Source organism: Homarus americanus, unplaced genomic scaffold (genome assembly GCF_018991925.1).
Source record: "Homarus americanus isolate GMGI-L3 unplaced genomic scaffold, GMGI_Hamer_2.0 scaffold1024, whole genome shotgun sequence".
In the NCBI taxonomy this organism is placed as follows: Eukaryota; Metazoa; Arthropoda; class Malacostraca; order Decapoda; family Nephropidae; genus Homarus; species Homarus americanus.
In genome coordinates, this window is record NW_024715228.1 from 1,645,736 (window position 1) to 1,664,433 (window position 18,698).

Genomic DNA, 18,698 nt, shown 5'->3' on the forward strand with positions numbered 1-18,698 from the left:
CTGGGTAACTGACGTTTCGTAGTGCAGGCTTCAGTCTGGTGGCCCTCCTTTGGACATTTTCAATCAACTGACAGTCTAGCATATGTTGGGTTCCAGACAGGGTGACAATGCTCCAGATGGGGAAGCACTTCACTATTGAAGAGCAAACTTCTTATAAGACTTACTAGCTTAGTTGCTTGATTCACCTTTTCACACTGGCCCAAGAACTTCAGTTCATTGTCAACATACACACCCGGGTCCTTTTCACATTCTGTCTCTATTAGTGCTGTTTCTTCATCCTGTTGAGACATATGATACGCCTCATTACTGTTGGTACAACCCAGGTGCATCCTCTTACACTTTATGACATTGAATCTTAACAGCCATTTCTTCGACCACCCTTGAAGCTCTTCACAGTCTGGTTGGTAATATAAAAACTAATCCTTAAAATTTTTGTGTGCTTTTTGTGATTTATGAAAATATTTACAGTATTTTTCATAGAAAAATTCCCTCAGGTTGGTGGTTAAGGTGTGCAGCCACCATCTTTTTACTTTTCTTTATCCTCTTCACTACTGATCAGCTCGTTAGCCGCTTGGGCGATCGGTCACGTCTGTTACGCACTGTTGGCAAGTACTGGGCATGTACCAGCTCCTGAATGTACCTGAACCTGCTCCAGTGTTGGTCAAGTACAGTATCACCATAGGTTACTCATGAATATACTGTACTGTACTTCTCTTATAGTGAGGCTCAGTCACCAGAAGACATCACTGAAGCTGACATGGTGGACCTCCTTGCCTTGATATTGTGAGTTTTTTCGCATAACCTCTTACTCATGACATATCTAGTTACCATGTAAAATGTTTTCTACTTGTATTGTTGGTAACTTCAGCATATTTCTGTATGGTAATAGTCCCAGGAGGCTACATTAACTTTACTGTACTCCAGATAATAGTGTTATATAAGGGAATTAATCCCTTCTTTACTACATACCTCATCTCTCATATCACTATCCTGTACTTATCCTCAAATGGTGCTCAGTTACATAAGTTGCTTTACCAGGAACAGTAGCACACATAATGATGTACTTATGGTTTTTAGTAATGTTATTAGAATTTAATTACAATCACTTTGTTGTAATGGAATATAGATTTTATAAGTAAGGAAAGCCAGTTATCTAGTGTTTAAATGACTTTGCAATAATTTGTGACCATCTCTTAATTTTTGCTGAATTCTTGTACAGTATTTCATTTGTATATACTGTGTATGTTCATGCATGATAAGTGCAGTTTGGTAAGAAACATGCATCTGTTCTCTATGATTACTGTTATGATTAAATAATTTTGGAAGGTTTAATCAGTAGGTATAACCAGACAGGTGCCAGTGTTTTACTGTAAGTAACCATACAACACTTGTGTCAACAAGGGTCCACAACTATGTATGGTCACCACTGTTCAGTATGCTTCAGCAATTAAATCTTTGTTTACAGGGACCCAGAACTCTGAAAAATATACATGAACACCCACACTGTTCCCAGGAAGAGATGAAGACCAAGAGAAGAAACAGCATTAATAGAGACTGAATGTGAAAAGGACCTGGGTGATTATGTTGACAACGAATTGAAGTTCTTGGGCCTTTATGAGAAAAAGTGAATCAAGCAACTAAGTCTTATAAGAAAGTCGTTCAGATATCTATATGGTCCATCCCTCGGAACAATTTTCGAGAGTGAGGGGTTCCTCTGTCAGTTGATTGAAAATGTCCAAAGGAGGGCCACCAGATTAGTGCCTGATCTATGACACCTCAGTTACCCAGAGATTTTAGAATGCCTGCAGTTGCCTATCTTATAATGTGTAGGCATGGCAAGGGGTGACTTAAATGAAGTTTATAAACATCTCAGAAGGTACCACATGTACTGTATAGCTTGGTTTTCTTCATATTCAGTAAATAATTTTTATTGCTAATTTTTTGGGTGTGAGAGAACATTGAGGTTGAATTTGATGTTAATTAGTCTTCATGTTTGTCATGCTGTTTGGTGAACATATTGTACAGTGCTGAGAGATGTGGTAGGTGAGTGACCAGCCATGGGGGTTGGGTAACTATGGGGGAGGCACCCTAGCAACCACGGCTTGCCTGCCTCGTCAACCTCTCCTATCCACCCCTCCCCACGCCCCATCCTGCACTGCTGTGCCCCGCCCTGCTGCACCCCGCTCTGCCCCAATCTCAAGTGCCCGCCTCACACCCACCCTCCTCCCGGGCAGAGTCACACCCTGCTTACCCTCCACCATCCCCACCCGCTCTTCTCTGCCCCCTGCCAAATGCCTCTTTACCTTGCCACCCACACCCTGCCTCCTCACCCTGTCCTCCCCCGCCCGTCTTTCTGTTCGTATTTAGTTATTAGAACTTAGTGTAGTTGACATATAGAGATGGATTTCTGTAAAGACCTTCCCTAGTGACCTGTCCACTGCTATTACACCATAGCATGTACTGTATTTGAAAGTAATGACATGTCCCATGACATAACCACCTATAGCTTTCTCCCTCGCTATCCTGCACGGGTTACTTTTGGATTAACGAGATAGACACTATACTGTACTGCATAATATGAAGGCATTTAGAGAAGTAATAATGTTAAAGTAAATGATATTCACTTCTAGACATTCAGATAAGTAAATAAAAATAAAGAATTAAAAGGACAATAAATGAGTAATTTGTTACGTAAAATGTTATATTAAATTTGGTGTACATAAAATGTTACATCCTCTTAGATATATGAAAATTTGCTTATACGAATTCCTCCGTAATTCCCATATTATTTAGGATCACATTGTGCTGGGTTAATAAAACATTATTGTAAAATAATAAATTTTCCCAAAAGAAAATCCCACTCTTAACCCTACTGTAGAGGAGTTATTGTATCCTATTAAATTCCCGCGGCTTTGTTTACATAGTGCAAACGGCTGATTGCCTACACTGTCCATCACCACTTTACCACAAAGTCTGTTTTCATCGCTTATTAAAAATATCCGAGTAATTATTAAATAATATTGTAGTGTATGCATCTGCACATAATAAATAATATTGTAGTGTATGCATCAGCTCATAATCAATAATATTGTAGTGTATGCATCAGCTCATAATCAATAATATTGTAGTGTATGCATCAGCACATAATCAATAACATTGTAGTGTATGCATCAGCACATAATAATATTGTAGTGTATGCATCAGCACATAATCAATAATATTGTAGTGTATTATGCACCTGCATTTGCCCTGGTTTATTTCTTAATTAGTTGTCGAACTGTAGATGTAGCCAAATTGAGCCGTCAACTACTGTATTATACTTAGCTTATACAATTGACAGGCTGCAGGTGACCTAATTGAAGTTTATAAACAACTCGGAGGGCACGACTCAGTCGGGTGTCCATACCTGGAGCTGTTGGATGCCCACCCCACAAGGGGTCACAGCTCAGGTTGAAGAAGCTACAAGTCCAGAAAACTGTGAGGGCAAACTTTTTCGGAGCAAAAATTTTAAACTGAACAATCTGCCAGACAGTGTTGTGACAGCACCAAGTGTGAGCTCTTTCAAGACCAGACTTGACCAACACTGGTGCAGGTACAGATAGATTCAGGAGCCAGTACATGCCCAGTACAGTATAGTACTGTACTTGCCAACAGTGTGTAACAGACGTGACTAACTGCCCAAGCGGCTAAAGAGCCAATCAGTGGTGAAGAGGTTAAAAGTATAAAAAAAAGTAAAGTGTATTACTCAAAGGTAACAAATATGGTTTTTAGGAATGTATCTCCATATTAAATACTTTACTATACAATACATAAAGTATAGTACAGTACAGTATGTTATAATGACCCCATTGTAAGCTGATTTGCCGAATGTCCTCTCTTGGAACAAATCCTGAGCTTTGAAGGGGGTGTTACTGTAAATGTTGGAACATTTATACATACATACCCCTAATTAGATTACAGTACTAGTTTTTAGGGGGAAAAGTCCTTTTTAAGGAACATTTTACTATAAGTTGCATTTCTCTGGAACCCAACCCTGATGTATAATGAAGACCCCATGTACAGTATATTGTTGTTCCTTTTTGTTTACAAGTCTCTCAACAGTCACAATGATGATGAATTATTGGAAAAAGTAGAAGATACCACACACATTATGGAAAACTAACTCTGGAAACTCCACTTATCATTTCAAATCATCCCTCAGTAAAATATGAGGGTGTGATAACACTGTATATGGTGACACGTTATCACCTGACATACTCCTTGTAGAGACTTGCTAAATGCTGTACTGTACTAGTGTTGCAGATAAGAGAATATAATCTTGCGAGCCTGCACTGTGGCACCTTAGCTACCCTGAGAGATTGGAGCGCCCGAACTTGCCTAGCTTATACTACAGATGGGCAAGGGGCGACCTAGTTGAGGTGTACAGTATAAGCATCTTAGGGGGCACTACTCGGTAGTGTGTCCTTACTTGGAGCTGGCGGACGCTCGCCCCACAAGGGGTCACAGGTCAAGGTTAAATAAGTGGCAAGTCCAGTAAACTGTGAGGGGTAAGTTTTTCAGAGTGAGAGGAAACTGGTGGAGGTCCGTAGCGATTCTGACGTGCAAATCGATCGTCGGAGCTGGGTATAGGGTGAGCTCTTTCAAGACCAGACTGGATAAGCACTGGAGCAGGTTCAGTTACATTCAAGAGTCAACAGTGCACAACAGAGACGTGACCGATTGCCCATGCGGCTAACGAGCTGATCAGTGGTGAAGAGGATAAAAGTAAAAGTAAGTAAAGAGCTCGAATACAAAGGATGTTGAAATACTTTACTCTTGCATTCTTACTTAATAAAATCCCTAATCACAGGCGTCTTTGCTCTTACATAGATTTTGTAAATGCTATATCTCAATCGTCCCTTGAGAAGTGTAGACTGTGTGGCAGATAATTACTGGTACTGTATACTGTTTATTTTGTCAGGTTTCATTCTCACAATCATTATTTCCTCACAATAGCAACGAGTAACATTAATTGTATACTGTACTGCTTTGAAATTCTACACATGATTTAAAATTTTGCCTTTTTTCACACTACAGTTACCAGAAAAAATACTAGACAATACTTAACTCATAAAATTCTTTGTGTCGTACTGGGATCGTCATGTTTCTTGTAACACTTTTTCTGAGCTTCTGTTTATGTAGTGCTCTTTTATACAGTGTATTATCTTATCAAAGTTTAAACTATTAAGAAAATATATACAGTAACACTGTTAAGAATTTGTAGTACAGTACGGTACTGTATTCCATTAACGGTGCCGTGTCACGGTCAGATTTCACAACAATGGACGGGGAAATAATTTTCAGTGGTTTGTGGAAGTCAACACTATTATTTTTTTTCTAACTATGTAGAAATTACTTCATTCATTTAAAGAAATTTTGGGTGAAATAATCTTTCAGTAACATCTTTCTTGGTGGACAATTTTTCAAAATTTTCACTCTTGTCTGCCTTAAATAAATTTTACCATCTGACCTCATAACCGAAGGCTACCTCGTGTCTTCACATGCACATTCCAGGAGAGTAAATAACACTTAAGTTCTACAAAAATGAATACTTTAATAAACAGTTGAAACATAAATGTGCCAAAAATTGCTTAACAAATGCAATATGGCAAGGACTAGATTTGGTATGTTGGTGTGCAACAGACAGTGGTGACCTCCTGACTTAACTCAACCTCACCTGAATTCCCTCTTCTTGATCCCTACCATGAGGACAGTGCCAGCAGAAGCAAACAACAGTACTTGGCTTTCTCCTCCACTCACTGCTAATAGAAACTGCTGCCTAAAGTACACACACTTTTATGATGCGACCCATTGTTTACTGAATGTGTTTGAGATGGCGGAGCAGAAGTGTGTGTAATGAGAGCAGAAAAGCAAACGGGATGACAAATTGTGAGGGTGGAGGGCAGAGAGGTTTGGGCAAGACATTTGAAGTATCTTAACACTGGCTAAGGACAAAGCTGGGCTTTTTTTTTTTTTAGCAAGGGATCCTCTTTAATGATGTGGTAGATCCTGTGTTAGTGTGAGAGTGGCAAATCCTATGAAAATGTTGGGGAATGATATGGGTCAGGTAAGGGAGTGTAGCTTCATTGTCTGCTGAAGGATTGAGGTTTGCATCAGCACCTCATGAGGTTACAAAATTACCACATGCCTGTAGGTGTTAGGAGTGACATCTACTTGTGGATAACATCATCACCTGGAAGTAAGGGATGGGCAATATGGGGCACAACGTGGGAAGGGGACTCAGGACACGCTAGTGGTAGCCGTAGCCACAGTTTATACAAACTGGGTGGTCAGTGTACCAGCCAAAGGCACCATAGCCACCAGTGTAGGCACCATAGTCCACGTGGTCGTTGCCTCCATGAGCCTGACGCTCATAGCGGTCAGAGCCGTCAGCCACTAACATTTCATGGCCTCCATCAAAGCGCTGTTCTATCACGGGCATGGGGTGAGCAGCAGAGCTGGCCTGCGGGTATACCGGCACTGACCGTATTTGCCGCACCAGTCGCAGATCTTCTACAGGTATGGCGATATAGCGGGGGTGAGCCTCAGTCTTCATAATGCCAGCAGCCGCCACCAGCAACAGTAGGACCTGGAGACCACAACAGCACCATTTACTGGACTTGTAGAGACTTAGACAACACAACTCCCTCTCAGTAACTGGATACACACAACATATGAACACGGCAAACAACATTTAAAGTAATGCATATATGACATTCAACAGCCAAGGTTAATGTTTCCTTTCACTTTCTCCCCACCTCTCACTCCCTCTCCACCTCTCACTTTCTCCCCACCTCTCACTTTCTCTCCACCGCTCACTTTCTCCCCACCTCTCACTCCCTCCACCTCACTTTCTCCCCACCTCTCACTTTCTCTCCACCTCTTACTTTCTCTCTACCTCTCACTTTCTCACTCTTGACCAACTTGTAGGTAATTCTTCTTAAAACCTTGATTGTCTTTAGTAAGTGTTGGATCAAGTAGAGAATAAAGAAATAGTTGATAAATGAGTTTTGAATCGGTTTTAGTATACAATTGTTGGTTCTTACTCTGAATAGTTAACCGGTTTGTGTGTGGGTGTGTGTGTGTGTGTCCCTTGGTCAACGTCAGGTTTGTTTAATGATAATTTGTAAGTCTGTGTTGGTTTGTGAATCTATAGTTTGTCCTTTTTAATTTTTTTGTGCGTCTGGTTGTCAATTTAAAGATTGTGTGAGGGGCGTGGCTTAGTTTGTGTTGATTACTACGTTATATGTTCAGCTCTTTAGTTGGTTTTGAGCTGAGTGGATCATGTTTGTTGTGTGTGTGTGATTGGGAGAGATTTCTTCGTATTGCTTTTAGTGTGAGAGAAGAGAGAGACTTAAATAATAGTTCTATATTAAAAGCTTGCGATAAGTTTACTTTGTCCCAAAAGGGCAGAAGGTTTCCACAACATAGCAATAGATCCGGGAACCTGCCAGAACTACACGTAAAATACTCACAAGTTTAAGAGCCATGGTTGTGATGGTGTTACTCTAGTTGATGTTTCACAAGGTGTGTGCCCCTGACTGCTGGTCCCCACCTTTTTATACTCCCAGGTGAAATCAACAGTGACGTCATGAGTTTCCCCTATCACTTGCGGTGGTGCCAGGGTGATCACATTCGATTTTAATTAGTCCGTTCAAGATAGGTATTTTTTAGTCGGTTCAAGATATATTTTTTTACACTGGAGGAGCAGAATTACTGTAGTATTGTCTTCATATGAATAACGGGTATAATTTATATATAAATAAATATGAACTAATCTAGCGTTAATCTAATGCTTACAAGGCTGTTCGAAGAAATAAAATCTCACTATCCTGATTTGCCTTTGGGATTTCATACCTACTCAGGACTGCATTATAATAGATAAACCAAAGAAACGATACCAGATATACTTAAAAAAAAACCCCACTATATAAGGAAATAACCGCATGTCACTTATAATAATAGAGGGGATCTTGCATAGGAGGGATAAAGGTTCCGCGGGGATTTGGCATAATTGTCACGATTGACGACACACATCGATTAAGTATGATCTTTACTTACGAACAGCTGACCACATCTGAGAAATTGTTGCTCTCTTGCATCATAGGGTCGAATAAACGGATCAATTTATGATGGTAGCCAGGTTTCGATTTTTCTATGAACACGTTTTTCACATAGTTCAGACTAAGACACTTCCTCTGGGGCCTTTCCGTCGGAAATTCATATTTTTCGAGTATATATGAAATTACCAACACTTACTTTAAAATGGACAGGGCTTTGAAGTTGAGTGGAAATGTGGGGTAAAATGCTAAAAATAACACCAAACAAACCTTTGAAAACCTGACCTAACGTTTCCTAACATTTAAAAATCCTGAAAATATAAAAAGTAATGGTGTTGTTTTCGGTTTTTAGTATGTGATGGTGTCGTTTCCGGTGTTTTAGATTAGGAGGGATCCATAAACTCTAAAGTGACTTTTAACTTTTTTACAAGTATTTTACCCCACATTTTTCCTCGACGTCGAAGCTCCTGTCCACTTTAAAAAAAATAGTATTGTTGGTAATTTTAAAATATTAAAATACTCTTAAAATATAAATTTCCGACGGAAATGCCTTAGAAGAAAAAGTCTAAGAATAATCTGAACTATGTGAGAAACATTTTTTTTATAGAAAAAATCGAAATCTGGATACTATTATAAATTGACCCAAACTAGTAAACATTAACACTGAAAAACAATAACCACCATCTTCATCTGTTTTCCTCTCTCCCGCTCTCTCTTTATCTTTCTCTCCCTTCCTCTTTCTCTCTCTCCTTCCCTTCCTTTCATCTCTCTCACTCCTTCAGCCCTTCTCTCTTCAATGACCCAAAAAACAATCCTTTAGCTACGCAGAGATCCACCAAGTCACTGTCAGGAACACAACACTACGCTGAACTAATTGTGGTAATGAATTCTTTCCACCTCTTGTGGTTTTTATATGTGGCCTGTTACTTTTTATAGCTTTTTGCGCTACTTTTATAACCCAAATGTTTACACCACCTTTCCACGCTACTTTTAAAACACGTATATTTCCAGTTTACACCCGCTTTCTGCGCTACTTTTACTTTGCTTTTATCCTTTTCGCCACTGATCAGCTCGTTAGCCACTTGGGCGATCAGTCACGTCTCTGTTACGCACTGTTCGCAAGTACTGGGCATGTACCTGTATTGGCTCCTGAATGTTTACACCCTCACCGTTACTCTTATTAAATATTGACGATATTTAACGAACTATTTATCTACACAATTATTTATTGCGTGAGTCCCTTAGTTATTCATCTTATGGTGGATGTTTGTGTTTCGTCTCCAGTTAAGTCTTTACAATTTTCGTCCTTATATCTATTTATCTATTTGCGTATCTTATTTAATTTCTTCATTCATTTAGAAATTAATTTAAATATTTATAAGTGTATTGAGGAGCAATCATACACTGAATAATTTCTTAAAATAATGAAATTAGGGAACGTAGCTTATACACAGGGACAAGTAAAAGAAAAATTAAATGCAAACAATCACGGCTTAAATTAACCTAAACCCTAACTTCAGCCTTACCATACAATTGAACAGTACAAAGGTAAAAACCACTTATCTCCAAATCAATATATCGAGTCCAGACAAACTGTACCACACTGGGACCACACTCTCACACAGCCAGGCTCGTCTGCCTCCCCGACTCCAAGGACCAAATCCTTGCGCCTCTCCCTCCACTCACCGGCTGAGCTGGTTAGTGACCCAGTGCTGATACCATGTTACCAATTATCATGCTGTTTTTCCTAACAAATACACAACATTAGGCTGATTTAATTAATACATGTATATTATAAATTAATATATATATATATATATATATATATACAGGAATAAAGTAATATAGAATATAGCCCTACCTACTAAACAAACAGGGTAATTACCCTGAACAAGTAGGCTATTTATTCCGTGCCACATAATATATATATATATATATATATATATATATATATATATATATATATATATATATATATATATTTATTATATATAATTTTCAACGTTATAGTGCTATTATTTTATCATCGCTATTCATTGTTAAACAGTGCACTGAAGTTGGCTCATCCTTCTAGATCAGTGTTTAATGACTGAATTTCATCAGCATATTTCATTGTTCAAAACGGAAGTGTAGTGAATCACCTCAATTAAATTAATGTTTAGAAACATTGAAACGGCTTTTACCATAGCTTTAATGTTCAGTAGTGTTATGTTTTCCGTCATCCAGCAAGATGTTGACAATTTTCATTTGTTCACTTTTCAAAAACTAATGTGTTCAGCGTTAAAAAAAATGCATTCCTTTTTTAATGTATGCCTTCATTGTTAAAATCTAATGTATTTACTCTTCATAAATAACTTGGTATTAATTTAATAACCAATTAAGTTCATATTTAAAAAGGGATGTTTTCCGTGTTCAAAACTAATTCTCATTGGTCAAAGTAATTATTTATCATTTCACCGTCATCAGTTTACTAGCCGTTCGGGCGGTTGGTCTATCCAGTGTTAGTACAGGAGGAAACCGGAGTAGCTAGAAGAAACCTGTGGTGTTTGGTGGTGAGGGTCACACAGGATAACAGCCTTCTCACGTGTGTCTGGGCCAAGCAGGACTCGAACCCTTGACATATTAGTGAGAGAAACCAATAAAGTATTCACTGTTAAATGCTAATATTGAATGTTCAAGAGTAATGTGATTTTTTAAACATATTCAGTGTTCAAAACAACTATGCTCATTTCTAAATAGTTATGTTCAGTATTCAAGATACATGGATTTATTGTTCAAAATTAATGTGTTTAATGTTCAAAACTTTAAAATGATCAAAAGTGTAATGTGTTTAGTGTTCAAGAGTGTTATAGTTCATCCTTCAGGGTAATCAGCTGACACAACCATAACTAAAACAAAACAAACATTTACTAACTTCATCTCAGCTGATCGTGTTAATGTTATGGTGCAAATCTTTACATGAACATTTTTACCTTAAGGGAGTATTATTCACACACACACACACACACCTACCTGTCGGGGAGCACGTACTGAAGCAGAGTTAATGCTGTCAGTTCTCTCAGCCGGAACGTGACCACAACAAACACAGCAAGACGAGTGTAATGGCCAGTTTCTCTGTCATTAGTGTTGATAGCAAAGGGTTTCGGAGAGTTACTTGAAGACTAAACACCACGAAGAAAACTTAAATCCCTTCTGTGGAATAATTGACGATATATAAGAATAATGTTTTGTATATAGAAATTAAAATATAGGGTACGATGCTGGCACATTTTGACATGATAACTAGTCTGTCTGTGGGGCTATATAGAAGCTACAGTGCCATGACTACAGCTCCATGTATACGATAGCTTAGAATCATTAATATAACAGCTAATTACTTTTGTATATCTAAATACTTTGATGACATCTTGAATCATTTAGGTAGAGTTTACAGCAACATACATGACGAACTTGCTTTGAGTACAAAGAAACAGTAATACAATGACGTAACCAAGGATTCTGTACACCCTATTAACTTAACACAGTGCAGATGTAATGAAGATGGTTGGGGAAAATATATATCATAATTTCTCTTTGAATCATTTTTCGTATCGTTTAGGAGGTAATGTTGATAATTAAACAAAAGTCTTGAGCGCTTGGAAGTATTGTTATCTAAAACGTGCGCCCAGAATAAAGCGCATAGCGATACCTTAAGTACGATTTATCAAACAAAATTAATAAGCACTCAACCTGCTGAGATGAGAATGGAGTGGTGGTTACAGAATTTTATTGTGCAGAAAGTTGTCGCTTGTGAAACTTGTCATTGGTGAATTCGCTTGCTTTTGTTGTATGACATACAGTATTCTGCTTTTTGTTAAAGCACTTGATCGCCCAAGCAGCTAACGAGCCGATCAGTGGTGAAGAGGATAAAAGAAAAAAAAACTATATCGTAAAACAGTATAATACACTATCAACAAACTCACTGAATTGTTTGAGGTACAAATCAAAACACGTACTGTTCTCTCTTGATAATATACCAATACAAACAGAAAGTCTTACGAGTGTGTAAACAAGTTTGATCTCTCCTCGTGAGCCATGGGGAACCTTAGGTTCCACGCGGCTGCCTCCCCCGCCGGGCTACTCAAACTCGTAGAGAGAAAGTTGGACTTGCTGGTTAAACGCCGCTTTCTCTACGTCCTATACTGCGCGACGCTCAAGTTAGCACGAAGGTGGAAGAAAGCACCAGGTATTGTACAGTCATGTTGCGACACTGTTATCATAAATATGATGAACGGCGGATGAAATATACTGTAAATGTAATTTTAACGGGATGAGATACATTACAGTGTCTGGGTGTAGTTTGTGACGAATTGTTAATTTTTTACACTATACTTGACAAAAAACATTCTGATTACAGTTGTATCACATTTTAAAGCTTAAAAAGTTAATATTGAACGCAGTGGAGACTGTACTATAATGTTACACTCAAGTCATCGTAGTTCAGTTGAGGCGTCGTCACCAATACTATAGTTCTTCCGCAATAAACGCGGTCCACCTGCAATAGAGAAAACGTGTCTTGCCGGGGGACCATATCCGGATTCTCAAAGGTTATCGATTATAATTTTTCCCTGTAACTACTCAATAGAATACTTATTTACCCATTGAAAAAATCATTTGCTCAGTCATCATAGTGGTGCATCTGAAGTCATAGAGTCAGTCAGATGTGCATCCTTGACCACCGAAGGGTCGAGACGTGCCTGGCGCTCCTCTCGGAGCAGCCAGGTCAACTGTTGTGTTGGCCCATACCAGCCCCCTCCCCTGAACCCTCCTCCCCACCGGAATATCAACATGTTCTCGCCAGAAGTTGCTGTTTCATTTAGGAAAGGAATGGAACCAGTGTTAAACAGAGGTGAACAGTGGTGAACAACTCAACAGTAACAGTCGTGCCCGGGTTGACCTTCACACAGTGAGGTCCCAGGTACCCAGTGATAGCGGCCAGTGAGACCCAACAACCAGCGATGTGTTAATCCGTCTACGATAGGAAGGCCTGGGACCACACCTCACTCATATAACACCATCTGTGAGGGAATTACTACACCACGTCAGGCCCCTCATAACACCATATGTGAAGGAGTTACTACACCACGTGAGGCCCCTCATAACACCATCTGTGAGGGAATTACTACACCACGTGAGGCCCTCATAACACCATCTGTGAGGGAATTACTACACCACGTGAGGCCCTCAAAACACCATCTGTGAAATTACTACACCGTGAGGCCCTCATAACACCATCTGTGAGGAACTACACCACGTGAGTCCCTCTAACACCATCTGGGAGGAGTTACTACACTACGTTTTGCTGTTCAACTTACAATAATCTGTATGTTCACTGTATGTTCCTTTACCTTTCTCTAATGAAGGCTTTTGTTAAACCACCAATGTATGTAATAAGTCATTTATGTCCAATGTATATTTTCAGCCTTCGGGCTGCAGAACTTTTTCAATTAACCGTCAATTATTATTATTATTATTATGTGTTGTTCAATCCCGAGTTATGCTGAGGTCTTTAGTGTAACTAAGGTGTTTAGGTGTTAAATCAGTGCCTCTCGGTGAGTGGATAATATATACTGTGTGTGTGTACAGTCTTACCCAAAAGTTGGTTAACTCTCCCAGCCAGCTATTGCAGCACTACCTGCCTTAGATGTTTGAAACCAGAACATGAACCCGATACGAATGAATCTATAGGTTCGAAGTAACAGAATCAAGTTCATACATCTGAAGCAGGCAGTGCAGCAATAGCTGGCTGGGAGAGTTAACCAACTTTTGGGTGAGACTGTACTATATACTCCGTACAGTGGTGTAGGTGTGGATGTTTAATAGCAGCTGGTGAAAGTATCCGACTATTTACACCTTCTGGGCAAAGGAAAATAGAAAGAGAGAGAGAGAGAGAGAAGGAAGTGGACGTATTGGAGAATGGGCTAGACGACAAAATAATTAGAAAGAAAAATTACAGGAGAAAGCAAACACGACAGGAGAAAGCAAACACGACAGAAGAAAGGAAACACGACAGAAGAAAGGACACACGACAGGAGAAAAGAAACACGACAGGAGAAAGCAAACACGACAGGAGAAAGCAAACACGACAGGAGAAAGCAAACACGACAGGAGAAAGCAAACACGACAGAAGAAAGGAAACACGACAGGAGAAAGGACACACGACAGGAGAAAGCAAACACGACAGAAGAAAGCAAAATACGACAGGGGGAAACCTAAATGACAGGAGAAAGTTATATCTAAAGAGAACGAGAGAGTGACAAAAACAGACACAGTGAGAGTCAGCTACAGACCCTTCAACAACATACCCGGGGGTGACCATGTATAGAGCTGAGTCACTTCAGACGACAGCTGCTGCTACCGCTACACCGCTGAGCCTAGCAATCACTCACTATTGCCTCACATCACAATACCTGCTATGTAGAACTAATCTTCACAAATTACTTGCCCTCCATTTTATTTTATTTATTTATTTATTTTTGTTTTATTTAGCTGTTTCATTATTTATTGTATATTGTTTGTTCAGTAATATAATTGCCATATTTTTTTCATCGCAAATTGATTGATAGAGGTGTTTCCAAGTACAGTGCTTGTTGTTGCCAGTATTTGTATACAGGTATTAATCTTCGAAAAAACAACCTTCAACGGAAATAATGCACATTTTGATTATGTGATATGATCAGTGGTGTAGTCAAGCTAAAATAGAACTTTCTTCTCTTCTACTAAATTCTTTAGATGATTCACCCCGCCACACATACACTTGTTAACTGTATCATATTAAGGTGTTTCATTGTCCAGTTATCAGCCTCCAAGTGTCTTACTATTTCTCATAACAATAAAGGATAATAAAAGTGATATTTAAGCGTGAAAATTTATAAAGAAGCTCCAGAACACTCGTCCTTAACAACTAACTTCCGGTGCCATCACAACAAGCACATGACACAGGATTTCCCTTCATTCAAACTTTGTTTTGATGTGAACTTGAAAAGAAAAAAAAGTATATTCTTTAAAAATAAAGATTAAAAACTCTTTAAGAAATATAACCTTTATGTACAAGGGCAATAAATTTTTTTTGCGTGATAGCATCGGCGCCCGAGAGTCATGGTGACGTCAGGGGGTGTCCGAATCGCTGCAATAAGGTTCGGCATGATGTTAGTTTTGTGGGGAAGGTCATCTTTTGTGCCATTCGGACGCAGCCCAAGGAAACAATGTCTCTCGTATCTTTGGCTTTTGGTCTTAATTATTAAAATAAGAAGAAAACTTAAGCTTACTACAGGATGTTTGTGGCATTTGGAACTTGGGTTAAGGGGTTAGAATTCAGAGAGGGGGGGGTTCAGGGTTCACGCGGGTGTTTCACCAAGGCTCAGTTTCGAATCCATGGCGATAATGAGCCCCAGTAAAGCTTGAGGCATGAGACTTACAGGTGCTGGTGTTGTTGCCCTTGAGATAATTGTTTTTATTTTGGTGAAATTCTCGTTTCATCTCTTTATTATTGTTTTTCCTGTATTTTTTTCTTATATATGAATCGCACTTGTACAGTATTTTGTTATTTCTGAATCGTACTTTTATTTTTTCATCTCCTTCCTCTATAACCTCCACCATTTTAAGTATTCATTGCTATTTTTTCTTAATTTTAATTATTCTTCGTGTTATTCCATTATTTTTAATTTTTATTCTCATATATTTTTATTACTTGATCTTTTATCTTATTTTTATCTGTTTTATCTTTTCTATCTTTTATCTCCTCTTCCTTCTTGTGCTTCTTCTCACTCTTTTTTCTACTTTATCTATTTATTTATTCACCTCTTCTACTGCTTCGTATGTTACTTTATTATTTTCTTCTTTTATTTCCTACTTGTTCATTTCTTTTCATTCAATCACTTACCTACTTATCACTCTATACTAAAGTGTTTTTCTTTGTTTCGTCTCTCTACTTTGATCCCTTCTTTGTCTCTTTCCCTTCGCCTCCTTCCTACTTTCCTTCATCTCCTCTTCTCCTTTTTCGTCTTCATCGTCTTCTCCATTTCTTTCGTCTCTTCATCGTCTTGATATCGTTTTCACCTCCATCTTCATCGTTTCCTTGTCTCCTCCTTCTCCTTCGTTCCTTCACTCCTCTCCGTCAGCGTAGCGTCGTTGCCCAGACAACCTCGTCCTCGACCTGTGAATGATATGAGCTCGTCAAAAGGTGGTGAGGGAAGTTCCTAGGTGGTGAGGGAAGTTCCTAGGTGGTGAGGGAAGTTCCTAGGTGGTGAGGGAAGTTCCTAGGTGGTGAGGGAAGTTCCTAGGTGGTGAGGGAAGTTCCTAGGTGGTGAGGAAAGTTCCTAAGTGACTCTTAAAGTTTCTAAATATTACTTGAAATAATGGGATTTAATCACGAAAATAATAACATAAACCTGGGTGTTGTAATCTTCAAGTGACCCGTTGACCCGTTTCTAAAGTAGCCGTATAATTCTCTCAAGTGGTCATGGGAATTTCTAAAACATTAAAAAAGAAACGACACCAGAACATCTTAGTTTTCACACCGACCTTTCGAAGAGGGCAGGGTCGGTGTATATGGGCTCAGAAGGGTCAGGAAAGCGAGATGAGGTAGCCGCTCCGTCCTCAGCCTGGGGAGCACTGGCTGGGGGGTCGCTGCTGGGGAAGTAGCTGTAGGAAAATGGATAGATAGATAGATATTTATCCATTACAATCATCATACCAATTTACGTACACAGTGCAGGTATATAAACAACAGTAAATAGGAGAAACAGATGTCACATTATCAATATCAACAAGACAACAGGAACACGTAAATACATCTATGACTTTATGACACATCTACACTTTCCAGGGCACGGAGGACTTTATTCTATTGTTTCATCGGATTAAAAAACAAAACAGTTATCTTATTTTCCTAAGAGGTGATTGAAGAGACTATTAAACTTGGTGCAGTGTGGAGGGTAAGGATGGTGTGTGTGTGTATATGTGTGTGTGTGTGTATATATGTGTGTGTGTGTGTGTGTATATGTGTGTGTGTGTGTATATATGTGTGTGTGTGTGTGTGTATATGTGTGTGTGTGTGTGTGTGTGTGTGTGTGTGTGGAGGACGAGGTAGGAGAACTATGTATGTGGTAGTGACTGATGAGTGGGAAGCTTCTGACTCACTGACTGAGCCTACAAGTAAAGAACTGATGGAGACGATGTTAACTCCCACCAGGGAAAGAAAATCAAACTCCTACAAGCAAGCTGACTCGGTGGTGCTTCGAGGGGCAGCAATGACAATAAACGTCTGTAAGCAAGGTGAGGGCGGTGGTCAGAACGAAGCGACCATAAACGGGTGATGGGGGAGGGTCAATGGACGTGTGACAGCTTACACCTGCCTGGCGGGCTGTGTGAGGGTCCTGGGATGGGCGCCAGGGAAGGAGAACTTGCTCTTGTGTTGCTGCTGGGGATGCTGCTGGTGGTACGGGTTCCCGGCATCTGCGGCTGCGTTTTTATCATCCAGCTGCCGGTGTTTCCTGCAGGGTGGAAAGTGATGTTAGTATGATCTATTTTCTAAAAGCTAATTGCAATATAGTTGAAGCAAAAAGTGGGGGAGGTAGCTGATGAAGAGAGTGGAGTAGGTACCTGAAGCAGAAGGCGACGCAGAGGAGGGAGACGAGGAGGCAGACGATGGTAATGACTAGACCGGCCACCATGCTGTAGTACTCAGTAGGGGCCAGACATACCTCAGTCATCAGGGACTGGGATATAGCCGGGTCCTCTATCTCGTCCCTGGAGAGGTATACCTGTAGGGGGTAATGAGGGGGTCAGTACACACCAGTATTACCTGCATCTGTCATGACTAGTGAAGGGATCAATACACTTGCAGAGTCTTATGAATTTAGACAGACAGACAGACAAAAAAGAGGGATAGTGGTCATCGTACCTCATATAAGCCGATGACCTGCTCCTCCTCCTCCTCCTCCTTGTTCTCGTCCTCGTCCTGTGCGTTGGTCTGAGTCTCGAGGTCGTCTCCAGCGTCTCGTCGTTTGCGGCCATACGACTCTATCTGTTCTCGTCCTTTACCCAGAGTGCACCGCGCCTGTGGAAAGGAGGGGGGTGGACGATACACAACAGATGGAAGAGAGGAATTTGTACCTGTAACTTGTACCTGTATTTTATATTTTATAGGTACCTGTAACCTGTATTTGCACCTTTAACTTGTATTTGTACCTGTAACTTGTATTTGCACCTGTAACTTGTATTTGCACCTGTAACTTGTATTTGCACCTTTAACTTGTATTTGTACCTGTAACTGTATTTGTACCTGTAACTTGTATTTGTACCTGTAACTTGTATTCGCATCTGTAACATGTATTTGCACCTGTAACTTGTATTTGCACCTTTAACTTGTATTTGTACCTGTAACTTGTATTCGCATCTGTAACATGTATTTGCACCTTTAACTTGTAGCTGTACCTGTAACTAACACTTATATAATTATGTACCTGTTTGTTTTTCATCCCTAACATCAATTGGTATAAACCTGTGGCTGCAATGTTGTTTTGTACCAATGAACTAAATGGATCTCAACACTGTGAG

At 39.6% G+C, this 18,698-nt stretch overlaps 3 protein-coding genes across 14 annotated transcripts in view; 1 reads left to right on the plus strand and 2 right to left on the minus strand.

Moving 5' to 3' along the window:
* The window catches only part of LOC121855468, a 29,320-nt gene extending 26,465 nt beyond the window's left edge, over window positions 1–2,855 (plus strand). Inside the window, exons 10-11 of the mRNA XM_042350435.1 lie at window positions 721–783; window positions 1,466–2,855. Coding sequence (XP_042206369.1) covers window positions 721–783; window positions 1,466–1,481 — 79 coding nt within the window. The 3' untranslated portion in view covers window positions 1,482–2,855. The remainder of the gene's footprint in view (window positions 1–720; window positions 784–1,465) is intronic.
* A 2,721-nt stretch (window positions 2,856–5,576) lies between these two features.
* Window positions 5,577–7,640, minus strand: LOC121855499. Its single transcript, XM_042350477.1, has 2 exons — window positions 7,515–7,640; window positions 5,577–6,628 (listed from the first exon to the last, which is right to left on the minus strand). The coding sequence occupies exons 1-2, from the start codon at window positions 7,527–7,529 to the stop codon at window positions 6,290–6,292; spliced, it is 354 nt and encodes a 117-aa protein (XP_042206411.1). The 5' UTR covers window positions 7,530–7,640; the 3' UTR covers window positions 5,577–6,289.
* An 8,196-nt stretch (window positions 7,641–15,836) lies between these two features.
* The window catches only part of LOC121855510, a 45,328-nt gene continuing 42,466 nt past the window's right edge, over window positions 15,837–18,698 (minus strand). For 8 of the 12 annotated variants that reach the window (XM_042350565.1, XM_042350551.1, XM_042350518.1 and 5 more), the window contains 5 exons: window positions 18,043–18,198; window positions 17,742–17,902; window positions 17,489–17,632; window positions 16,662–16,781; window positions 15,838–16,293 (listed from right to left, as the gene is read on the minus strand). In XM_042350565.1, coding sequence (XP_042206499.1) covers window positions 16,242–16,293; window positions 16,662–16,781; window positions 17,489–17,632; window positions 17,742–17,902; window positions 18,043–18,198 — 633 coding nt within the window. In that variant the 3' untranslated portion in view covers window positions 15,838–16,241. Of the gene's footprint in view, window positions 16,294–16,661; window positions 16,782–17,488; window positions 17,633–17,741; window positions 17,903–18,042; window positions 18,199–18,698 lie in introns of all 12 variants that reach the window. The other 4 variants (XM_042350488.1, XM_042350501.1, XM_042350496.1 and 1 more) reach the window with 2 other exon arrangements.